The sequence below is a fragment of the Mustela putorius genome, unplaced genomic scaffold, assembly GCF_011764305.1.
Source record: "Mustela putorius furo isolate JIRA1106 unplaced genomic scaffold, ASM1176430v1.1 tig00000127_pilon_pilon_pilon, whole genome shotgun sequence".
Taxonomy (NCBI): Eukaryota; Metazoa; Chordata; class Mammalia; order Carnivora; family Mustelidae; genus Mustela; species Mustela putorius.
This window is the reverse complement of record NW_025421288.1, coordinates 7,797,718-7,822,495: the sequence shown is the minus strand read 5'-3', so window position 1 is coordinate 7,822,495 and position 24,778 is coordinate 7,797,718. Positions and strand designations below refer to the sequence as shown.

Sequence of the window (24,778 nt, the reverse complement as noted above, 5' to 3'; positions counted from 1 at the left end):
CTCAAAGACTCAGCTTTTGGTCTAGTTAAATTTTCTCCATTATCTTTCTCCAGTGCCATAGATTTCTGTTACACCCTTGTTCTGTCCCTTCTTTTGCTTTTACTTTTATTTGGTCTTCTTCCTCTAGTTTTTTTTTTCAAATATTTTATTTATTTATTTGGCAGGTAGCGAGAGGGAATACAAGCATGGGGAGTGGGAGAGGGAGAAGCAGCCTTCCCACCGAGCAGGGACCCTGATGCAGGGCTTGATCTCAGGGCCCAGAGACCCTGATCATGACCTGAGCAAAAGGCAGACACCTAATCACTGAGCCACCCAGGTGCCCTTCTTTTTCTAATTTCTTAAAGTGGCAGCTGAAGTTATGGATTCAACACCTCTTATCTAACAGACATTTAGTACTATAAATGTCCCCCCACATACTGCTTTGGTTGCATCACAAAATACAAGGTCAACACACAAAAATCAATTGTATTTCTATATACAGGAATGAACAACTGGTAACAAAAATTAGAAAAACAATACCATTTACTGTAGCTCCAAGAAAATAAAATACTAAGCTGTAAGTTCAACAAAACTTATACAGAATCTGTATGCTGAGACCACGAACCACAGACGGAAGCCCCAGATGCAAATAAACAAAGAGACAAGACACGTGATGGTTTAGAACACTCACTATCATATGTGAATTCTCCCCAAATTTATCTATAGATTTAATGTAATTCCAATCAAAGTCCTAGCAGGGCTTTTGTATAAATAGGCTCATTCTAAAATTTAGATGGAGAGGCAAAATTGATGGACAAGTCTAAATAATTTTGAAAAGGCAGAATAAAGTTAGAGGAGTCACACTGACAGATTTTTAAGATGGATACAAGCTACCGTAACTTTGATGATGTGGTACTGGTAACAGGAGAGACTCACAGATCAGTGGAAGAGAACACAAGTGCAGACATAGACCCATACAAAAACGGCTAACGGACTCTTGACAAAGATGCAAAAGAAATTCAGAGGAAAACAAAGTCTTTTCAACAAATGGTCCTGGAACCACTGAACATATAACCATATGCCCCCAAAACCAAATACACCAAAAACATAATCCTCATGCTTCAAAAATAATTAACTCAAAGTAGATCATAAACCTAAATGTAATATTGGTAGAACTATAAAACATGTAGAAGAAAATATAAGGGAAATCTCTGACAACTGGGGCTAGACAAAGATGTAGAAGATGGGACACAAGTTCAGTCCATAAAAGCAAAATAGTTGATCAGTCCTAGGTAAAGACACACTCGCCAACGGACTCCACACAAGTTTCTAGTCCAAGAGTATATGGAACCAATTTGAGCTGTGCACGGTATTTGAATGAACCATCCAATGTTATCTGTTTTTTTAAATGGGTGGAGTCCTTTTGAACTTCAGTCTATTGTGTATGCTCACTATTTCCTCATTTTCAAGTGCTCTTGAATTTAGCCTTTATTCAAGGGGGTCAGCAAAGCAGGGATCCTAGAGCAGGGGTCACCAAACTTCCTGTAAAGGGCCATCGTATTTTCAGCTTGGGGGGCCATAAGGCCTCTGTTACAACTATTTAACTCTGCCCTCAGCAGAGCAGCCGGAGACAACAGATATTTGTTTCTATTAGGTGGGTTCCAGTGAAACTTTACAAAAACTGCCTGAGGTTTCATTTGGCCCATGAGGCCATAGTTCACCAACCCCTGTCCTAGAGGCTGGAACAGATGAGAAGGAGCTGAGCAGGCAGCTCTGGGGCACAACCACAGCCGCCAAGTGTCAAGCACTAAGCAATGAACGAGTAGCTGCCTGGACTGTTGGAGAAACCTCAACAGCTTGCAAGCACTGGTCCCAGCGTGGTTTCCGGAGACATCTTTCTAATCAGAATTCCTGCTTTAGCAGTGTGCACACCTTGTCAAGTCCTTTGACTATCCATGCAGCAAGGGTGGAGCCTGTGGGGCTAGGTGGCAGAGCTGTGTAAAGAGCCCAGTCCTCGTGACCTCAACCTCCACGTCTTTCCCACTGAACAAGCCTCCCTTTACAAGGAAGGAGCTCCCCAGAAAATAAGAAAGCTTATTTTAGCTTCACCTGCCCCATCATGCAGGTAACTGACTTGAGTCTCAGCATTGCCCAAGGACAGAATCAGAATCACCCACTGTGTCAGCATCTTGACATGGGAGACCCAGCTGACCTGGAAGCACAGCCCTTAGAAGAGTGCCTTGGCCCCCAGCCCACCAGTGGCCTGAGACACGGGGCGGCAGAGCCAGGGTCTGGGACATTCTGCCAAGCCCCCCCATCCCACAATACCCACAGCAGGCTTGAAGGAACAGACTTTATTATTCTAGCTCTCGAACACTAGAGGCTAAAATTCCGCTGAATTCTACCAACCTATTTACAGAGTGCTGTGTGCAGGCCAGGCGGGGCTGGGCTGGTTCTCCCCCAACCCCCAACCCAGTGCAGCCTCTAAACAGGCCTGGGCCCCGTTCTGCCTGCAGCACACAGAGGACATTTATATACACACGGCAACCCCCCGAGACAGAACACCAGGCAGGATGGCACCGAGCGACAGAGGGGCGGACAGGCAGACACACACACAGGGGCTGAGACCGCTGAGCAGGCCCGGGGGCCTCAGTACTTCTTCAGGCTGTAGGCCAGGCTGCTGGGGACCCTGGCACCCAGCAGGGGCGGCGAGTTCCAGACAGCAGAGCTGGTGCGCTTGTGGTAGCGGGGTTTGCTCTTTTTGAAGATGTCCTCCAAGTCCAGCGGGAGGATGCTTCCAAAGAGCTCGAGCAGGTTCGGGGGGTGGTAGTACTGGTGGATGATGGCCTGGCTTAGCTGAGTGCCTGCGGGGGGACACGGAGGGTCAGGTCACTGCCTTGGGGCTCCTCGTGAGTCTCTCCAACGCCCGGCCCCTTGTCGCCTTCTCCTTCTCCGCCCCAGCATGCCCCCAGGTCTGCCACACTGGCTCCTTTCTCGGGGCCCTCGTTCCCTGAAAATGCTCTTCCTGCCTGTTCCCACCGCCATCCTCTGGCAGCGTCACCTGAACACGGGTCCCCAGGTGCTCATGTGGGCCAGGCCCTGGGTCACTGCATGACCTCGTTATCCCCACAGCCACCAGGGAGGCCGCTCCCTCATCCTCCCCATTTGATAATGGTGAGACTTGCCCAAGGGCCCACGGCTAGTGACTGGGGGGAGCTGGGGTCTGGAGACCAGTCCAGCTCCAGAACGTAAGCACATACTGCCATCCCCGACCGCTGTGCTCGGGTGCTTCTCCCCCCTCCCCCGACCACTGCCACGTCCCGTGGCACAGGGAGCTCACCAATGGGGCCCCTGGGCCAAGGCTATGGGTGGCACACAGCCCTGTTAGGGGGTCCCTGGGGGAGGTCAGGAAGTGAAACATGCGCCTGGCACTTATAAACACTAACTCACTTCATCCTAAATAACCCTTCTCAGCAGGCATCACCCCCACTTCACAGATGAGAAAACCGAGCCAGGTTAAGCTGGTGAAGGTCAAGCACCATTAGGGGCCCCTCGGGCATGCTGACCCCCCTGCCTGCTGCCACCTCCCAAATGACCTGATGTCAGACGTTAAGGAGACTAAATCAGATTCTAGCCAACATGGAGCTCAAGCAAGGTGCCACCAAAGCAAGCTGTCTTCTGGAGAGAGCTCACCCCTATGGGGCTCTGGGTCCTTCTCTCCCGGCAGTGAGACTGCATTCCACCCTCAGCCCAGCTCAGCTCACTCGATAAAGTGCCCACGGTACGCACGGGCCCCGCCCCTTTCCCAGTAGGCCTTGCACCCCAGTCTTCAGTGGCCTGGTCACCCTCACCCACGCTCCTGTCTAAACATCGCAGCTTGTCTACTCCGGGACCATATCCTGCTCAAGCGTCCCTGCCTCAGGTGTTCCCCAGCTGCCCGGAACTGCCAGCTCCAGTTCTTGGGGTGCTGCCTAAAACCTGTTAGCCCATCTTGGTGTTACTCCTACTCGAAGCTGCTTATTTGGGTCTACCTCCAGCTGGCCCATTGGGTAGGGCTCCAAGGGGGGGGCACAGAGCCAAGCGGAAACAGCCAGCACCAGGCCTGCGGGCAGCCAGCCATAATTTAACTCATTTCTTGAGAAGAGAGGCGCCCCCCACCGTCCCCAACTGGTCCTCAGATAAGCCCACTGGCTATACAGTGCCCGCCCTCCCCTGGCACATCCCAAGGTCCACCACAGGCTTGTTGGGCGAGTAGCCAGCTCATGGGTACAAGAGCCTCCTGGCACCCACAGCTGGCAGGCCACTATGTCCAGGATCCAAGATGTCACAAGAGAGGACCTAGGTCTCCTGAGGAACTCTGAGCCCTGCTTACCTCTGGCCCAGGTAGGGATAGGCTTCCGGGGATGGGCCTCGTCATCGGTGGAGTCGTCGCTATTCAGGTCCATCCCATAGTTATCTGGGTTGATCTTGGGGGGGGGCCTGTGGCCCTGTGGCGTCATCTGATAGGAGGTACAAGCTGGAGACTGGAGAAGACGAACATGGCTGTCAGTTCCCCGGGCCCGCCTTCTTGCCTCTCTCACCGCCGAGGGCTGCTGGGGCTCTAGTCAGCACCTCTCATTTCATGGGGAGTAAGATAGGTTCAGGGGCTCACTTTTTAATTTTAAAAAAGTCATACCACAATGACTGTATCTTCCCTTTCCTTTCCTTTTTAAAATTTTTTTTCCATTTTATTTTCTTTTCTTTCTTTTCAGTACTCCAGAACTCATTCTTTGTATCTTCCTTTTTCAAGTTAAAGTGCTTTGCAAACATTCTTCCTGGTCAGTGTGTCTCCAGCAGCCAGGAATATCCCCCTGGGAACCCCATAACTGGTGCTTACTTTAACCATCTGTTATAGATGAACATTTGGCTCAATGCATCCTCATAAGCTATACTGCAATGAAAACCCTTCCACGTACGTTGTTTGTAAGAGCATTATACTGTTACAAGGGCTCGTTACAGAAATTCTAGTACGAGGGGCGCCTGGCTGCCTCGGTCGGTTGAGTGTCCAACTCTTGATTTTGGCTCAAGTCATGATCTCTCTCCTGTAAGGGTACCTTTCTTTCACATTATACTCTCTAAAAGAATTTAGTTTCTTCTTTTTTTTTTTTTCTTTTCATAACAAATTCCACTTTTAAGAGTAAGAAAGTGGTAAAAACAACTGGGCCACCTGTATCCTTCCTCCTTCTTCCGGTCCTAGTACATAGTCTGTGCCTCCAGCTACTGGGAAGGGAAGGACCAGGGACCAGAGCCTCTCTACTCGGGTGCCCGGCCTCACCTGCACATCCACAGTCACATTCAGGCCTTTGCTGGCCGCCGCCACCGCTGCCCTGGCTTTCCTCTGCTGCTCCTCCTGCAGCCGCTCCTCGGCCAGGCGCTGCTCCTCTTCCTGGGGCGCATGGAGGCCGGTGTCAGAGACCGAGCGTGCAAGCCGCGTGCAAGCCGCGTGCCCTCGCCCCCTCCCCCACGCCAACCCCACACAGCCAGGCAGGCGAGGCATCTGCTGCGCCGGTGACCCCCAGGTCGGCCCGGAGCTTGGCAGGGACCCCACAGGAGCCCCAGGCCCGCTCTCCTTTACCTTCTTTTTCTTCTCCTCGAGCTCCCTCTGCAGCTGCTCCTTCTGCAGCCGCAGCGCCTTCTCGCGCTCCCTCTCCTGCAGCTCCCTGAGGACCAAACGAGAGCCTGTCAGGGCTGGAAGCCGAGTCCTGGCCCAGTTCCCAGTACCAGAAGAGCCTGCCCTTTCGCAGACCCCAAGTGAAGGGGGCAGCCACCTTGGTGACAGCTGCGCGCGTCTCCCTTCCACACGCTCCCAGAAAGCAGGAGGCGCGAGGTCAGGACGCCGCCTGGGCCAGCGGGGCGTGGGCCCCTCACCTCTCGGCCTGGAGCCGCTCCTGCTCCCGCCGGCGCTCCTGCTCCCGCTGCTCGGCCAGCTGCCGCTCCTGCTCCCGCTGCTGCTCCCGCTGCTCCGCCAGCCTCTTGGCCTCGGCCGCCCTGCGCAGCCGCTCCTGCTCCTCCTCCTTCTTCTTCTGCAGCTCTTGGTGCCGCCGCTCTTCCTCCTCCTGTGAAGGGAGAGCAAGGTCGGGGGCCTCGGGCCGGCCTCGGGCCAGCCTCCGGCCGGCGAGGGGACGGGGCTGCAGGAGTGAGGACAGTGTGGGCGGAGCGCTGCTCCCTCCCAGCGGCGAGAGCCCGGGCAGAGCTCCACCAAGAATCACCAGGAAAAGTGCCTGCTGTGCAGCAGCAGAGCCGGCAGTCAGGGGCAGAGACCGGAGCCAGACCACCCACCCGCTGTCTGACCCCAGCCAAGCGGCTTAAGCTCTCTGGCCTCGGTTTCCTCATGAATAAATGGGGACAATAGTAATACCCACAACCTCAGGAAGTTGCCGAGTTCATACACCGAACATACTTCGATGTCTGGCATGTAGCAGATAATAACTAAACTGTAGTTATTTGGGGCACCAGAGTGGCTCAGTGGGTTAAAGCCTCTGCCTTCGGCTCAGGTCATGATCCCAGGGTCCTGGGATCGAGCCCCACATTGGGCTCTCTGCTCCGCAGGGAGCCTGCTTCCCTTCCTCTCTCTGCCTGCCTCTCTGCCTACTTGTGATCTCTGTCAAATAAATAAATGGAATCTGTAAAAAAATAAAATAAAATAAAAAATAAATTATAGTTATTTGTACTTAACCCCCTAGTGACAGATTTGGGTTCCCTGTCGTTCATCCGCACACCAACCCTATCAAGTAGATACCACTGTTACCAGAAGGACCTGAAGCCCAGCAAGGTCAAGTGACCTGCCCAGGGTCACACAGCTAAGTGGCAGAGCCAAGACTGGAAGTCTGGCTCCAGGGTCTGTACGCTTAACTCTCGAACTGTCACCTCCACAGCAAACAGGAGGGAAGTGTCTGTCACCATCCACGTCTCCCAGGCATTTGCTGAACCTCTTCCGGGGCTGAAGCCACGGGAGCCCCCAAGACCAGCCCAACCAAGTGGGGTGCGCCCAGCGGTGCCGGGGGACTGAGGCACATGCCAGCCTTCCCCTCCCTTCCTGAAGCCCGAGCCCGGCGGCCCACCTGCCCTCATACCTGCTGGAGCCTCCGGAGCCGCCGCGCCTCCTCCTCCTGCTTCCGGCGCGCCTCCACCTCCTCCATCTTCTTGGCTGCTGCCTTCTTCCTGGCTTTCTCCTCAGCCAGCCGCTCCTCCTTGGCCTGCAGAGCCCACCCAGATGTGTCCATGAGCACACCCCTCCTCAGTCAGCCCTGCAGAACGGGCGCCGAACTCTGTGCCCCCTGCCCCTGCAAGACATGCTTGCTCCCCACGACCCAAGGGAGGGGCACCCGGAAGCCCCCCCCCCACCACCCTGCTGGGGCCCACCAGGGTGCAGCCCAGCCCAGAGCGCAGCCACCCACCAGCCCGAGGCTCGCACCTTCTCAGTCTTCTCGTCGATCTGAGCAAACTTCTGCTCAATCTGCTTCTTCTTCTCCTCCTTCATCTGCTCCACCCGTTCCCGGGCCTGCAGCACCTTGCGGAGGCGCTCCTCGCGCTTCCTGCGGGCACAGGGCAGTGGTGGGGAGCCCAGCCGAGCGGAGCCGAGGCCGGGGCCGGGCCGGGGCCGGGAGGCAGAGCACTTACAGCTTCACCTCCTCCAGCCGCCGTCGCTTGTCTTCCTCCACCTTCTGCCTGCGGAGCAGCTCGGCCTCCTCCTTCCGCCGCAGGTTCTCGAGGCGCTGCCGCTCCTTCTCCTGGGGCGAGGTGGGGTGGGGCGGGATGAGGCGGGGTGGGGGGGTAAGTGAGGCCCTGGTGCAGCAGGGGTGCCCCCCGGGCCCCTGCCAGACTGCTAGAGAGGCAGAGCTGCCCCCAAACATGCCTCCCTCCCCAATCAGATTGAAGTCTGCACAGTCCTTCCGGGGGGCCCTAAGGCCTCCTGATTGCCCTTGACTAAAACCTGCCACATCGCAGCAGCACAAAAATCGGGCTCAAAATTGGATCTAAGTTCTGATTACAACTATGTTAAAGTGCACTTACGAAGCGAAGGAAGGATAAGATCAGGAAGAGACAGACAGCTGTAGAAATTGCGGTTAACGTTCTACACAGGGCATGGTGAGTACACAATGTTCATCTATTAGTACTAGGCTGTCACTTTTATGCTATGTGTACACACACACACACACAGACTCTTTTGTGTTTCTCAATATTTGAAAAAAATGGAATACAGCCAAATGCTAACAAAGATTACTATAGGCTGGGGAGATAAAATTAAGGATGGCAGTCTCTGTGATACAGGAACATTATGATTTTTGCCACTTTTTTAAAGTACTAGTTGGTTGTTCAGCAGAACAGTGCTGGGACCCTCCTCCTCCGCGTGCCCCCCGAAAGCCCCAGAGGCACAGCAGGGGGCAAGCACAGGTCACAGGTGGGGACACGGAGCACTCCCTGGCCAAGGACAAGAGTGGTACTTGCTCCCTGCCGGCCAGGGCAAGAGGGTGGTGGCTGGGACCTGGACCCCTTTCCTGCCTCCCATCAGGCTCTCTCACCTCTGGGCTCGGCCACCCAGAGGCCCCTCTCCCTGCATGAGTGACTGTCCATTTCCCCTTGGCCTCTGCTCCTCACTGCAAATTTCCCACCTAGAAATCTGCGCCCAACGTAATACGGCCCTAAAGATGGAGAGCAGGGCTCCTCCCAGTTGAGAGCAGACACTCCGCGCGGCCTCTCCCACTCAACGTGGCCATAAACGCCTGCATGGAGCAGCTGTGTGAGGGCTATGCGGGCAGACAGAGGGGGAAGAGCAGGCTTCAGAGCATCACCGAATCCACAGGAAGTTTATTATTTTTCCTCTCATCTAAACTCAATGAGGTCTGAAACCCCAAAGGGCCCTGTGCAGTGCAGACAGACAGAGTGTGGGAAAGGCCCTCTCGTTCTGGCTCGGGGCGGAAAGGGGACGTCTAATGCTCAGAGTATGCAGGAAGCCCGATCTTGGTTTGTCCTTTTCTTCGTCCTCTCGTGCCCCAGGCCATGAAAAACCCTGTGACAGTGGGGACAGCCGCAGTTAGAAGAACCTGCAGCGTCAAAACCCTGAGGGAGGAGAAGCTTCCCCTCCCTACTGCGGGGCTGTGATCCCGGAAGCTTGGGACAAGGCTGCCTGCCTCTCCCGCCCAGCAGCTGACTCCGATGCGGCTGTGGAAGCACGAGGCATGGCAGGGTCATAAAGCCTCAGCTTCCTGGCTGGGAGGCCGAGAGGGAGAACCGCAGAGACAGGAAACGCACAGTATGGATGGAGAAAACAATACTGTCAGGTTGTGTGCGAATGCCAAGGCTCAGCTGCGAGAGGCAAACGCAGACACAGGACCCTGACTATCACACTGCTCTTCTAAAAATGTTTCGACAGTAGTCAGGTTCTTGAGACAACTGGCAAAACAGAAAATCTCAGCAGACAGAAGATCCAGAAAAAAAGGAAATTGGGAATTTGAGAGCTCAAAATACAGTAACGGAGATTAAAAAAAAAATAAATAAAAACTCAGTGCCTAGGTCCAAGAGCAGAATGGCAAAGATAAGCAGTTATTAATAAACGTGAAAATAAGTCAATGAAACGCCATCTGATCCAAACAGAGAGAAATGAAGAGAAACGAATGGAGCCCAAAGTACTGCGGGACACACAGGAAGGCCTGCCGCCTGCATGGGTGTCGTCGCCACCCACGATGGAGAGAAAGGACGTAATACTAAAACTTTCTTAGCAACAGTGGCTGCGAACACTCCACATTTGGTCAAAGATGTAACTCTGCAGGTTCAAGGTCACCCAGGCAGAAGTCAACTCCCATCCCCAGCTGTCCGGTGAGGAACACACCTGGGAGGCAAAGTTCACGTGGTACCTGGAGCACCCACCACCCTCTGTTCCTGCCCCAGGGGCTGAGCAGACTCTTGCTTCCCACAGGGCTCAGCAAAACCAGTTTTGTTCTGGAAGTCTGAGTGCTAAAATTGCCAAACACAGGTCAGGGAAACTGTTCTGGGCATTGTGAACTTTATAGGAGAAAGCAAGAATTGTCCGTGTCATAGAATCCGTGTGTGCCCTCTGTCCCATGCCTCCAACGTGGGCTGGGCTGTCCCTGCTCCCAGAGACCGCACTGAGGCCAAGGCAGCAGGGGAGAAAACCAAGCTTGTTGAGCCCCTTCTGCCTCCAGGAGCCTCAACCAAGCATTCTCTCTGCCTTTTACTCAAAATCACTTCGTACCAAGCCCTGTGCTGGGTGCTTGGGACACAGGACTTTGGCACATCCATTTCTATGAAACGACCTTGATCTCATTCTGTAGCCAAAGGAAACTCAGCCAAAGGTTAGGAAAGGAGTCCGAGGTCCCTGTGACCCACTTATGCCCACTGTCTCCGAACATAGAAACGGCCCACCAGCCCCAGATGCTCAGCTGAAGGGGACCAGCTTCCTCGCAGGAGAGGCAAGTTCAGGGCCGACCTGTCTAACTGCTGGGAAGCCCCCTGATCTGTCTAGCCCAAGGCCCTCTGCTAAGAGGCAGAAGCCCTGCTAGCAGTAGGCCCTTCAAAGCACCAGTGGGAACCAAGGAGACCCCAGGAAGCCAAGACTCCAGGCTAAGCCGATCCTGGCTATCTGGGGCTCCTTCCTCAGGGCCCGTGGCCCGGCTCAACTCTGAGGTATCTGGGAAGAGAACAGCTTCGGTGGCCTTCTCTCCAGAGGCTGCTATTGGCAGTTCCACGGCTACGCCCACAATACTCAGCCTTGAGCTCTGGCTTCCCCCATAGCTCCGCCCCTCAGGGCAGTAGCGAAGGTCTGTGACCCAATCCATCTTGGTGGCTCTGGGGACCAGAGACAACCTATCTGTTCTCTTCACAGCCCCAAACCCTGAGGGGGAGCCCAGGGCTGGGGAGTAGGGAGGGAGGTGCTGTGGGGAAATCCAAGCTGTGGCCCCCGCCAACGGCCGCAGGCCGCACCCCCTCTGCCCCCCCCCGGCTTCAGGGAGGTTCTGAGATCAACGTCCGTCCTCCCGGGAGCAGAGACAAGGGCAGAGAGGATGGGGCCTGCACGGGGAGGGCACCCGGAAGGGCTGAGCGTCTCCAGGCAGCCACCCAGCGCCTCCGGCTCCCCCACCCCCTCGGCCGCACCCCTCCATTTCCCAGTTAGTGCTTCTACACACGCTGGTGGGTTTGCAGGAGGAGGGCTAAGCAGGTAAGTGCTAGGGGGAGCTAGGTTACCGGGACAGGAAAAGGCTTTACTTACAACGAAGCTGCACTGTGGGGAAGAGGAGACAAGGAAAAAGCCAGGAGTTAATGGCAGGCTGGGGGACACCCTGAAAGCCGGCCACCCTCTTGGCCATGCCAGCATCGGTGTGGGGCCCGCAGCCTCTCCTCAGCAGCCCCCATCCCCAGCGAGCACAGCGTCCACGTGTGTCTCTCACCTTAACTACTCAAGCCCCCAGAGTGGGCGTGGGGATGGATGGTCATGGCCATGGCCAGCTACGCCACTTCTACTACTTCTCAGCCCCGCAGCCAAGGCCCGGGTATCATGAGCAGCCAACTAAGCCTCTAAGCCGAGGTGCAGAGCCCAGGGAGCAAGGACAGTCCTCCAGTGGCCATAGAGGAGGGAGCTGGCCCTTGGCCAGGGCCAGGTCTCGGCTGCCTTGGTCCAGACCCATGCTCCTCCCGGCAGCCGAGGGGACTGGAGCCTCCGGCCGCACCAGCCGGCTGGGGCAAAGCTCGGCCAGGGCCACCGGCTCCCTCACCTTAGGGTCCATGCGCAGGGGAGTGTTGCGCTTGATGAAAGATTTCATGACGCTGCTGCGGGGCGCCGAGGTCGGGGTCATGAGCATCTGGTTCCTCTGCACGGTGTGCAGGAAGGTCCGGAGGGGCCGCACCACCTTCGGGAGGGGACCAAGGTAAGGACAAGGCCACGGGGGGGCAGGGCACCGAGGGAGGGAGGGAGGGTAGGCAGGCGCCTGCTCACCTTGCTGGCAGGGCAGGGCGGGGAAGGGGTCTTGCTCCTGGGGGCCTGCAGCTCCTCGTCCTCCAGCTGTGGCTCCTCCTCCAGCTCACTGACCGCCTGCTTGTAGCTGCGCTTCCTCCTGCCGCAGCGGGGCGAGAGGCGCGGCGCAGGGCTGAGCCCAGGACCCTCCCCAGAGCCCCAACCTCACCCTGTAAGAGGTCCCCCATGAACAGAAGTGGGCCCAGCACAGGGTGCCCGACTAAAAAGCTCTGCTGAGGTGGGGTCTCCCTGACCAACTCTCTGCTGCCCAGAGGAAGGGAAGTGGCCTGTCCCAGGTCACACAGCCAGGAGGGTGCAGAGGACAGGGTCTGGGATCGGGTCATCCACTCCCGGACCAGGTCTGTGTCATCGCAGTGAGCCAGCTCCTTCATTCAGCCAGAGTACTAGGCCCCCTCACCTCCCCGCTGAGAGGAAACCGAGGCCCCCAACCCCATGCCCACCCTCCCGAACAAGGACTCCAGGTTCATGCCCCTCTGGGCCCTTCAGAATTGTTGCCTGCAAGGCCCTGACTGGATGCAAACCTGACACTCTGGGGGCGCTCCTTGGGGCCATCTGCTTGGTCAGTCTTGGGCTCTGTGAAGAGAGCAATTTTGGTGAGGCCGCAGGGTCAGCTTGGAGGGGCCAGCCCCCCCACCCCCCGCCCCAAGCAGAAGCCACGACAGGGGCAAGGCTCTCTTCCTGGAAGACCCCAAGGTGGCCAGTGGCAGACACCATCAGCCTCAGCACCGAATGGCCTCAAGACATCTGGGGACATCCGGAGCCCAGCATGCTATGCCCTGCCCGTGGACTCCCTCACCCCCCAGCCTGGCCCTGTGACAAGAACGGCAGGACAGTCCTATCGAGGTGACCCCAACCATGTCTCTCCTCCAACACTGAGAGTTGGTGGGGGTGGGTACACTTCAGGAGCAGAAGCCTGTGGAAACTGGAAACTCTAACAGACCCCTCACCCGGCTTCGAAACCGCACTCCTCCAGGGCCTGTGGGCCGGGGCTGGCATGCCGGGAGGAGGGAAGGGCTCCTCACACGCGGTGTGGGGGTAGTACCTTCTGTTTCACTGCCCAAGGAGAACAAGCATCTCCCCCTCCTGCTTAATACTCTCCCCCAAAGGGACCTTACAGCTCACCCATGGGCTGCAGGGCTGGCACGGCCCTTGTCCCTGACCCCCGCATAAAGCTGGGAAGCCATATTCAAAGACCTCATAGTTCTCATGCTCTTCCCACCGAGAAGACATAAGCCAGGCCTTGGACGCCCGTGGCAGCTAGTCTGGGGGTGCCAGAGCCCAGAGCTCTCCTGTCCTCTTCACACAGGGGACCCACAAAGGTGAGAAGTGAGCCAGCGGCCAAGACATAACAAGGCCAGGTGTTCACACCCCAGCACAGGGTTCCCCCCACTGCCTCCAGGAGGGGGGGCACAAGACTCTGACAGACAGACAGAGTGAGGCCAAGGCCACCAAGGCCAGCATGGTCCTGGTCTCGTGCTGGAGCTGGACCAGCACGCGGCCCTGGAGCTCACGTACTTGGCAGGTCAGACTCACCTTGCTGCCCCTCAGAGGGCGTTTCCTGGCCACCAGCCACAGGTCGCGAGCCAGGTGTGCTAATGGCAATCTTGGTGGCACTGCGGGGCGCGTTCTTCAGGACCTGAGGGAGAAACCAAGGCTTTGGGGTCTCACCTGGGACTCCCAGGCCCTTGAGCGCTCCTCTCCCTGGCCTGCTCGCCTTACCTCCGGTTCAGCTGTCTCCACGGGCTCAGCCTCCTTGCCGGGCTTCTGCTCAGGGCTGAAAGCAGAGCAAGAAGCATGTGGGACGCGCCCAGCCAGCCTGGGTCCTCCTCACAGGAGCCCCTCCCCCCCCATCAGATGCACTGGCCTGGGTCCCAAACCCACAGTGCCAGGCAGGCCAGGAGGACAGTAGCCAGAGACAGCAGCTCCCTGGAGTGGCTGCCGCCTGGGCAGACGAGGATGGTCAGCTTCCGAATTCAGCTGCATTGGGGATGTCAGCCCCTTCCCGGCTCTACCCTAATCCCGCATGTCCCAATAAGCCACTGTCTCTTGTGTCTTGTGAGGCCACTTTTCCATTCACAGAAGGGCCGGCAGACCCTTTGGATTTGCCAACCCATGAAGCCCACGCCCCTAGGGTAAGGCTTGGAAGAGTCAAGGCCAGGCCAAGGCTGACAAATGTGTGCGGCTACAGCCATAGGCTGTCCCCACCAGGAGGGAAAGCTCAGGCACAGGAAATGCTTCTAGCCTGGAGTTCACGTACACAGAAATCCATGTACCCTGCCCAGCCCTGGAAAGGTCCCCAGGCCCTAGAACTGAACTCACCCAACTTTCTGGGGTACCTCAACATTCAGGAGCCTCTCCAGGTAACTGTGACCTGAGGGGAAAACAAAGAACGAATGATGCCTCAGAAACTGGCCAGGTGCCACTCCAATAGGCCCAGAGAGCCAGGTGCTGGTTGGGGCTTGGCTTCCCTTCACCAGACCCAGACCCTCTCCACCTCAGAAACCTTTCTCTTCACCAGACCCAGGCCCTCTCTACCTCAGAGACCTTTCTCACTAAACACAGACCCTCTCCATCCCAGAGACCCCAGCCTTCACTGGGCGCAGAGGTCCTGAGCACATTCTCCCTGCTCCTAGTGCCCTCAGTAGAGCTGTTGGCTTATGTCTCCTACTACTCCCTAGCTGGCAACCTGCCCATCTGAGGGCAAGTCTTGGCTCCTTCACAGGCCTAGGAGTATCTAGTGACTATCTGATTCCAGGCCCCCAACATCCAGCATGGGGCCCAACAAAAAGCGGCTCATTCATTCAGCAATTATTCTTTGAGGGCCTACTATGTACGAGGCCCTGAGCCGGGCCCTGGGGACCCAATGGTGAACAAAACAAACAGAGCCACTCTCCGGTCTACAGAACCATCAAACAATGCAGTGAAAGACGGGTGGTATGTGTGACGACAGGAAAGAGCAGAGGATTTTGAAAGACTATAAGGGGGCCAGGACCTGAGCTGGTCTAGGGGCTGGGACATGAAGGAAAACAAGGACACGACGGGGCAGGGTTGGCAGGGAGAAGGATGTCCGGGTCAGTGGTTCCCAAAGCGTACTCTCGGATCCCTGGAAGTCAAGTGCCCAACCCTTTCAGCCAGGATCCGTGAAGTCCTGTTTCCATTGCAACACAGAAACAATTTTCCCTTCTCACTATGCTGGGGTTTGCCCTGAAAGAGCAAAAGCAATACTAGGTGAGACTGCTGGAGCGTGAGCGCTCAACGGAAGTCACGAAACCAGCTGTACGCCACACTCAGCACAGAAATGTTTCCCTTAAGAATGTCCTCAATGAAGGAGTAAAAACTATAAATTTTATCAAATCTAAACTTAAGTGTGTGTCTTCTGAACCCTCTGTGTGGAGGGTGGAAAGTCTGCACAGTGCCCTCTAGTGCACAGCCCTGTCTCTGCGGAAAGTGCCCATGTTTAAGTACCCAGCTCAACTAGCCACTTTTTCACAGAACTATTTTTCATTGAAAAGGCAACTGGCAAACCATGGCTATTCAGTCTTGGATAGTTGGCAGTACCCAAGTACTGCCACTCCAGGGAGCTGCTGGCTCTGGCTACTGTCCTCCTGGCCTGCCTGGCACTGTGGGTTTGTGACCCAGGCCAGTGCATCTGATGGGGTAGGGAGGGGCTCCTGTGAGGAGGACCCAGGCCGGCTGGGTGTATCTTAAAAAATGAAGTGAGCCTGTCACTTAATATGAAACAATAAATATTTGTTGCCAACAATTCAAAAAACAAGGCCCCCCCAAAAAAGGCCAAAAATAGAATTTTGAAAATATGTATGCACTACCATGAGCTTCATAGCTTCCCAATACCTAAAGACTTTTCTGGTAAGATCAGAAAGCAAATATGCTCCTTTTGAAGAAACAGATGATAAAGGGTGTCAACATTTAGAAGATCCACATAACTCAGTAACACAGTATTATCCAAATGATCGATGCACGAGGTTACAAAATCAGACATGGCTAAAAGTTCCGTTCAAAGTGGAAGACAGACCAGGGTGGGATCAAGGATAGTTTCTGATTCTCCACTGCAATGAGCTTCTAAGAAGCCACCACTTGTGTTAAGAATGCACAACATTATCTGGAAAAAAAAAAAATGAATGTGCACAATTATCTGAAAAGACTTTTAAAGTACTCCTCTCTTTTCCAACTACGTATCTGCGTGGGGCCAGCTTTTCTTCATAGGCTTTAACCCAAACAACACAAGCCAGCAGATGGGAGTACAGAACCCAGATGCATCTTTTCGAGCCACACATGCAAAAGATCTGCAAGACGTAGAGCGTGCCCAGTCTCCTCCTTACAGTTGTTTTAGAAAAGAGTTACTTATTCTATTCATTAAAAAAAAAATCTAACATCAATAGACAATGGGCTTTTTTTCATATCAAAGTATTGAATAATATTCTTAATCTTTACTGTCGAAATAAGTAATAGGACTACAGAGAATATAACATTCAATAGTACTGAAACATTTTACATCCCTCAGATTTAGTTTCTTATATGGTAGCTATCAATGGAAAGAACCCTCATCATCAGAAGCTCTTTGGGGTCCTCCATAATTTTTAAGACTGGAAGCAGCTGCTTAGACCGAAAGTTGAGAGCTGCTGGTCTAGGCGGCAGGAACAGCACCTGCGAAGGCCGTGAGGCCCGAAAGGGCGGACTTTCCTGAGGTGACGCTGAGAGGCAGTCGAAGCGAGGCCAGGCAGTGCCCATGGGCATAAGGGAAGGCGGGAAGAAGAACAAAGGGCTGGAGCAGCAAACTTGAGGCACGGAGAGAAGAGCAGCAGGACCCTGCTTCCGGGAGTGTAGCGGGGCCTGGGACAGAGCCCGCCCGCAGTCACAGGGGGGGCCTGCTGCCACCTGCGGGGGCCAGCAGCCTTATGGCTCCCCTCCTCGTCTCCCATCCCAGCTCAGCGCTCGCTGAGGGAGCCGAGGGATGAGGAGACACCACGTGATGCAACTTCCGCCAGCGCAAGGACTCCTCTGGAATGTTAAGTGCCATCTCCAAGCCATTCGGGCCTCGGGCCAGGTGTGGTGGCAGGGAGAGGGCATCAGTCCTGGCCAAGGGACGGATGGGCTGTTCCCCAACACAGCGGTGGTTGGGGGACCCCAAAGAGGAGCCTGGCCCAAGGAGCAGGACCCTCCAAACACGCTGAAGCAGGCTCTGCCTAACTACGTCCCACCCCCCCTACCCCCCCACGCCAGCCCAGTGGCTCCCTCTGGCCAACGCGCACCAGGCCAAGAGCGCAGGGAATGAATGCCCCTGCCCGGCAGCCCCTCGCCTCAGTGCCCCACCTGACTTCCAGGGGTGCCCCCCACCCCGCCCCCGGCAGCACCAGGCCCCTTCACGGGCAGGCCTTCCTGTCTCACTTCCCCACGAGCCCGCTGCAGGCATTTCCCGCACCTCCAAAATTAACAAGCCGCACTCAAATCCTGACATCAAGGCTGCTTCTGGGGGAACACAAACTAAGACAACCCCCCGCAAGTTGCCTGTCAGCCAAGCCCCAGAGCCTAGGCATCAGGAAGGCCTCCAGGAAGCCTCTCTTCCTCACTGTTCCACACCCTTGCAGCCCAATTCAGGTCAAGGTCAGCCTTGCCACACCCAGATGGAGCTTCAGGAACACAGGCCTTCTGCGGTCTTACGGTTTAAGACTGACGGAGCCGGTACCCTCCCCTCGCACTAAGATGAGGTCCAACACTCAAGGCAAGTGGTTCTCACCATTCAGCGGACGGGAAAACTGAGGTCCTGAGAGGCTGTGCCCAAAGTCACCGAGGCTCCGTGTGACTCCAGGGCTTCCCTGCCAGGTTTCCCCATCTCCCTCCTTCCCCTCCTCCTCCCACGTCAAGGTGGACCAGCCCCGCACTCAGAGTGCGGAAGACTTGTCTAGAGTCTCTCTCCCACCCCCGTCCCGGCTCTAGAGCCTCTGTGGGAAGAAAGTGGAACACACTGGCTCTGGATAAAAGACCTAGGTTTGAACCTCAACATTGGCCATTAATCACAGGGACACTGGGGCCAACCTCCCTGGACCTCAGTTTCCTCATCTGTAAAATTAGAGTGTCAGACAAGATTGGCGCTCTCCAGTATGGGAGCCACTAGTTTAAATCTAAATTAAGTAAAATGTAATAAAACTGAAAATTCAGTTCCTCAATCACACTAGCCACTTTTGGGGGAGCTCAACAGCCACATAGGGCTAGCAGCAGCTATGGTAGGGGACAGCAGACATGGCACATTTACTCGGCTGAGGAAAGCTCTAGGGACAGCGCCTTGCTAGATGGTTCCCCGGAGCTCCTCTGGCTGAGCCAGGCATCAAGGACCCTCCACTGCGCCCTGACCCGCTGCGGATCCCCACGCCCCAGACTCACAGATGATGCGGGCCGAGGCCGCCGGCTCTTCCGCCGCTTTCTTGCCAATCCTTCTGCTAGACCTGCGGACGGGTTTCTCCTTCCGGTCCACCAGCGAGTACTTCTCGGCCAGCGACACCTGGCAGCCAGGGGAGGACGGCGCGATCAGGCTGCGCCGCACTGACTGCGGGTCCACGCGGGTGCCCGTGGGCGTGGAGCAGTTGTCCGGCAGGATGGGAGCCAGTACCCGCTCCTGCCACGGGGACGCCAGAGAGCCCGACAGGTCCTGCGGGCCGGGAGAAGCCTGCGCGATCCTGAGCTTGGAGGCTGACCGGCTTGCTCCGACCCCTCGGCCCTTGGGGTCCTGGGGTGTGGCCATTAGGGAGGTCACGGTGACAGATTCCAGTCTCCCGGCCTCTGGTTTCTTGGGGGTTGATTCCTCTTCCGACATCGAGATGCTAGGGGAGGCAGGAGCTGCGGCTGGAGGGGACGGAGCCCCAGGAGGCGACTGGGCAGACTTGATCCCGCGGAGGTGCTGCTCGGCGCTCCGGCGCTCGCTGACGCTGATCTCCACCACCGGCACCAGCTGGCCCTCGGCCGGGCTGTTCGCGGGCTTCTTGGTCAGCGCTGTGGGAGACTCGGGGCTGGACGAGGGGGCAGCGGACGCAGCGGTGGCCGCTACCGCTGCGGCCGTGGCGCGGGTCATCCGCCGCAGGACAGAGCCGTTCTCCCCCACCACCGTGGCCAGCTTCTCCACCTTGTCCTTGCTGCGGAGGTGCCGGGAGCTCAGCTGGCTGCTTCGGGTTTTTCTGCGGGACAACCTGCCGGAGGCAGCCGGAGCAGAAGCTGAGACAACCCCACACGGCAAGGGGCACCCCACAATCGAGCAGGGGCACACCCATCTCCCCAAGAGCCACTAGCTTGCATGGAGTATGACTCAGAGGGCTGGCAGGAGGAAGACCAAGGCCAAACACCAGCCGAGACCGCCAGCTGCTCCTCTCTGAGCCTCAGCCGCCTTACCTATAAAGCTGGGACAATGGCAGACCGGACAGAACTGCTGGGAAGATTAAACTCACACAAAGCTCCCGCTGACTGAGATCGCACTGTGCCACGCATCTAGTCATGCTGTCGCTAAATCCACAAGAAGACTCTGAGAGGCGGGGACCACCCTCCTCACCTTAGAGACAAGCAAACTGAGGCTCAAAGGTAGAAAATTAACCCAGCCGAGAAGGGGCAGAGCTAGGGTGTGTGCGTGAGGGACTACCTGACCCCAAGACCCAGCCTCTCTCCCCCAGGACTCTGCAGTCCGTAGTCATGTCCATGGGCATCGTCAAACCCAGCAACAGGAGGAACCCTGGTGCACACCTCTGGTTCCTTGCTCCCAAGCAGAGAAGTTTGGATTCTCTTTTTTCTCCCACCTCTGGAAATCCTTCCCATCCCCCAAGACCCAGAACACACACAAACACACACACACTCTGGACTCCACAGTCTAGGGGTCTTCGGTCACGCTTTATTTCCCTGGGACATTCTACCCCCCAGCATGGCCCTCATGGTATCCACCACTACCCCTGCCGGCCTCTGCTCCCCATCAATGCCCGCGAACCAATGCCTCCCGGCGGGTGCCAAGCCTCCACAGACCCCACCTGCCCAGCTGACCCTCCTCGCACCTTTTCCGGATGGGGTCTCTGTTTTCATCCTGAACATAGGAAACCCGTCTCTTCTTCCGTCGGTTCTTCTGAGAAGGTGTTTTGGGCATCAGCTCAGGCTCCTTATTGAATTCTCTGTTTGGTACAAGGACAATGATGTTTGAAGCTGCCCCAGAACCACAAGCTCCCTGACCCAGCCTGGCCCCACCCCTTTCCTGGCAGGGACAGGTTGAGCCCGGGTGACCCACACCACGCTTTGTAGGCCACCTGCAAGCCCCCTGCCAGGCATTCGGGGCTTCGTTCCAGAGACACAGAGCGGAGCAAGGCTCCCAGGCGAGCCTCTGCAGCCCCATCCTGAGGCCTAGCCCAGGACCACCTCCCCTTCTTCCCATTATCCTAGGGGAGCCCCCAGCACACCTTGCACTCTGGAGGGAACCCTGGCAGCCTGTCTTGCGGGTCAGGTAGGGATGAAGGCTGCTGTGCTCCCAAGGCTCCTCCTGCCAGCACACGCCTGCCTTTACCTGGTGAACATGCGCTCGGCCTCCTCCTTGATCTCTTCCAGCCACACCAAGTCCTTATTGTCCACATTGCAGATGAACTCCATGAGCTTCTGGTCGCATAGCTCCAGCAGGTGAATGGGCCCTGGGGCTGTCGACCCCATGGTGGCGCTGGCTGGTGAAAGCGAACAAGAAGCCCAAGGGCTCAGGGTTGGAGGCTAGGAGCTCCCCCAGGGGAAGAGCCTGCCCGGGCCCAGCTCCCATCCTCAGCCACAATCACCCAATAACTGAATCAGATCCCCTTCCTGCTCACAGCCACCCCCACAGGGGCAAAATCCCAAATGCCAATCCACTAACCACATTTTAGCAAAAAGGAGGGCCCCCCTTCTTGCTGTTCAAATGCCTTCCCAGCTGACTCCCCAACCCCCGGCCCACTATCCCCTTAAGTCCACACTTCCCAGCCAATTCCGGTAGCAACAGTCCTTACAAGTGGCCTTTTCTGGGGCTTAGAATGACAAGACATGGCCAACTGCTTTCCTGGATCAGGGAGAAACTGCAGGCAGCACAGGGCCCCTCTCTACCTGCACAACCTCAGGCCTGTGGGCTCTCCTCTTACTACCTAGGGGTGAGCAAGGGCTAGACACAGCCACCCTGAGCTACACACAAGCTGACCCCTGGCATCAGGCCAAAGAACATCAGCTCTAACAGCTTCTTCAAAAGGTCAGTGAACAGAGGGTTCTGCATTCCACGGGAGTTGGTAAGAAAGTAGGGGTTCAGAGACATGCTCCTCTCCAAAGAGCCCCCTACCACCTTCTCCCTTAAACTGAAATGCCCTAGAAATGAATGAGAGAGAATGAGGGGAGTGGATAAACAATATCTTAATTTTCAGAAAATACAAAAAACACACACTCAATGTCTCTTCATTTCTAAAACAAACCAGCAACTCAGGTATCCTCCTTAAGGCTCAGTTATAAAATCATCATCAAAGCCCCAGGCCAGGAAGAAGTGTTCATTACAGTCACAACAGGCGCTCAGTAAACATCCTTACAGGGGAATGAATGAGAGATGGACATCAGCCATCATAACAGACGGCATGTCTCCTGTCTCATGCCACGACAATGACCCACCACCCTGATCTACACCCCTAAAAGCAAGAAACTGCAGAGCTCAGCCTCCCACTGAAGATGGAAGCCCCTGGTTGGGACGTCTGGGTGCCACAGTCGGTTAAGTGGCTTGGTTTTGGCTTGGGTCATGACCCCAGGGTCACTCTGCTCTCAGCTGGGAGTCCAGAGTTTCTCTCTCCCTCTGCCCCTCCCCCACTCTGCACAAGTTCTCTTTCTAATAAATAAATATTAAAAAAAAAAAAAATTGAAGCTCCCAGAAGAAGGTTCTAAATCACTGATCCCTTGACACCTCATAGAGCTTAACACCAGGCCCTGTTGCAGCTTCACAAGACTTCCTGGGGCCTGATTTCCAGGGCACGCTAGCCTTTGTTCCTCAAGCAAGATCTGTCCTCCGTCTGGAAACTTCTGTCTCCGATTTGTACCTGCATCTCAGCAACACAGGCAGGACCCGACCACCACCAAGATCCCATCTAAAGATTTCAGTTCTCTGCAGGGCACTTGGGTAACTGTGTATCTACCTGTTCACTTACTGCCTGTCTCTGCCCACTAAACATTTGCTCCCCCACTTGTAAGCCTTTGTCTGTCTTGCTTGCAGATGAAAGCCCAGAGCCTGGCACAGTGCCTGGCATAAACGGACTACTTATTGAATGAATTAATTCATCTGTCAGTTCTACACCTAGAAATAAACGTCCTATAGGTACCTCTCCGCCCAGGCAACACACAGGGACACCATTCGACACAGGTTAGGGCACGCCATACACAGGTTAGGTTCCTGCTCCTAGATGCCAGGAACAGCCCTAATCAGGGTAGGGCCAGTTAGGAAGGACTGCAGAAGCTTTGGGCAGTAACAGCTCTGAAGCCAGCCGATCACAGGCATGGCCTCTGTGCTGCCATCCCTCCCCTCAGACCCTCTGTCCCAGAGCTCAGCCCTGGCCAACTGCAGGACCCCAGTTCCAGGCCAGGAAAGAGAAAATTGTTTAAAGAAGCCAAAACCAAAACAAAGGTTCGCTGAAGAGCCACAGCAAGCAACATTATACTATCTTTTTTCTTTTTTAAGTAATTGCTCAAAATAGAGCAATTGCTTCTTTCACAACGTGCAAAAAAGGTGTTTATTTAGGCTTCTTCCATGATAAAGGTGGTTTGTTTTTTGTTTTTTGTGTTTTTTTGAGACCTCAGCTTGGCTCTTTAAAAAGGGTCACTGTAAGTTAGAACAGAGAGATGACTCTAAGAAAGGATCAGTGTACCACAGAGGCTCCTGGAAAGAACAGTAAGAAAATCTCTTCTGACCGTGAAGAACCTGTGTGCACAAATCAGGGCAGCCAACATCCCACCAAGGGAAAAGGGAGCGCACCTTCCTCTCCCAGTGCTTCCCTCACACCACCCACGAGACAGGGGCCCGTTTATTGAGGTGCAGGAAGTGGAGCACTTAACCGTCTACCACACCTCAGCGATCATAAATAGCTGCTCCCACGTACTGAGCCCTGCCTCAGTGCTCAGGTAGAGCATCATCCCATTTACCGCCCACCATGATCTCAAGGACACCCGTGTGCAGATGAGGAAACTGAGGCAAAGAGAAGTCGAAGTCCCCCAGTAAGTCAGGGGCGGGGCCTGGATTTAAACCGTGCTCCTGACCACAATCTATGCCGCCGGCTCGATTTCAGTCTTTGAAGGGTGGGCGCCCGGTTTGGGCCTGGACACCCGCAGGGAAGACCACGGCGGCGGGATGGAACCGAACCGCTCGCTGACTGCGAAAGTCCTTGCGGAGGGACAAATGAGGGGCGGCCCTGGCCTCCGGAAATGGCCAATTTAAAACGTGGCTTGGCTGGTGGGGGAGGTGTTGAGCGAGGGTTAACTGTACAGAAATGCCATCTGGCATAATCCCGGGTTGGTGTGCGTTTCATGTGCGTGCAGGTCAACAAAGGGTCTCCAAGCACAAAACAAGGCACCCGACCGGAAAGGGGGAGGAATATTATTCTTTCGGAATCCGATGACCTAGGCGGAGGATAAGGGGTCATCTCGGGCCCCAGGACCAAGGCAGATCACCTCGCCACCTGAAGAAGTGGCCCGTGCATTTCCAGGCCGCGGGGCGAAGCGGGGGGTGTCACACCCCCGGTCCGGAGTTGGCGAGAGGGTAGAGAACCGCCAACCACCCCCAGCCCCGCCGGCCGCCCCGCGCACTCACTCGACTGCACCGCGTCTGCTAAGGGCTGCTCCGATCCAAGTCCGGCGGCCTCCCTAGCAGAGCCCCCGGCCGGCCCAAAACTCTCGGCTCTGGGTCTCCAGGGCTCACCGCTTCAGAGACGCAATGGGGCCGCGCAGCGCGGCGAAACCTCCGAAATTTCAAAACTGAAGATTCGACCAATCCCCGGCGAGTTTGTCTAGACGCTACAAGACTCTAAGCCAATCAGATAAGAGAAAGCGCGAGCCCGGCCACCTATTAGCTACGTGGGTTGGCAGTCTGCGGGACTAAGGGGAGGGGAAAGGAAGGGCTGAAACTTTAACCTGCTCAGCTTCCGGGAGCGACGGCAGGCGGCGGAGGGAGGAAGTCGCGCCCGGCGGTGGATGCGCGCGCACGACCCCTCACGCCGGAACTGCAAGCCCCAACATGCACTGCGAGGTCCCGCGGGAGGCGGGGGAAGTCGTTGAGGAGGGGCGGGGCATCGGTGCGGCCGGACCTCAGAACCCTGCTTACATCGCGGGAACCTTAAGCTTTGCAGTTTCTTGGTCTAGTTCTCTTCTTTATGCTGGATGGCATCTATCTGACCTCTGCCATTTTTGAGAATTTAAAAGGATATTCTTTATAGAGCGCGCCAGACTTTGTGTTTCTCCAGAGCCCAGCAGCCTGAGTCCTACCTATACTGGCCCTTGAGTGTTTCTTTGGAACAGTGTTCTCAACCCCAAATGGCAATATTACCACATCGAGAAATTTCTTTAGTCATTCACTTTACTCTGAGTCAGGGTTGCCAAAGCAATTAAATCTGGAAGAGGTACTCATCACCTGTGTTCATTGCTGCAGCATTATGAATAATAGCCAAGAGGTGGAGGCAGTCTAAATATTTATCAGTTGATGACTGGATAAAGAAAATGGGGCATAGGCATACACTAAACTATTGTTCCCCAGCCTTG

At 55.7% G+C, this 24,778-nt stretch overlaps 1 protein-coding gene across 4 annotated transcripts; it reads right to left on the bottom strand.

The window, feature by feature from the left end:
* Positions 1–447: 447 nt before the first annotated feature.
* LOC101672396 (inner centromere protein) lies at positions 448–24,088 on the bottom strand. 4 transcript variants are annotated; one of them, XM_045063420.1, is made up of 19 exons: positions 23,835–24,088; positions 20,553–20,703; positions 20,053–20,166; positions 18,407–19,209; positions 14,327–14,378; positions 13,727–13,781; positions 13,541–13,643; positions 12,529–12,580; positions 11,969–12,086; positions 11,748–11,882; positions 11,246–11,257; positions 7,639–7,748; positions 7,433–7,553; positions 7,092–7,214; positions 5,887–6,074; positions 5,594–5,678; positions 5,294–5,404; positions 4,352–4,502; positions 448–2,843 (listed from the first exon to the last, which is right to left on the bottom strand). In XM_045063420.1, the coding sequence occupies exons 2-19, from the start codon at positions 20,690–20,692 to the stop codon at positions 2,629–2,631; spliced, it is 2,688 nt and encodes an 895-aa protein (XP_044919355.1). In that variant the 5' UTR covers positions 20,693–20,703; positions 23,835–24,088; the 3' UTR covers positions 448–2,628. The 4 variants fall into 4 exon arrangements, with proteins under 4 accessions (XP_044919355.1, XP_004770372.1, XP_044919359.1 ...); XM_004770315.3 differs by having other exon boundaries at positions 18,407–19,206; positions 23,835–24,030; XM_045063424.1 differs by lacking the exon at positions 11,246–11,257 and having other exon boundaries at positions 23,835–24,032.
* Positions 24,089–24,778: the final 690 nt, after the last annotated feature.

Excerpts from the sequence above, each read along its gene's own strand:
- LOC101672396 (XM_045063420.1), bottom strand. The coding sequence starts at position 20,692 with ATGGGGTCGACAGCCCCAGGGCCCATTCACCTGCTGGAGCTATGCGAC. Across the intron at positions 20,167-20,552 it reads GCCGAGCGCATGTTCACCAG|AGAATTCAATAAGGAGCCTG; the intron begins GTAAAGGCAGGC and ends TGTACCAAACAG. Across the intron at positions 13,644-13,726 it reads TGGAGACAGCTGAACCGGAG|GTCCTGAAGAACGCGCCCCG; the intron begins GTAAGGCGAGCA and ends TTTCTCCCTCAG.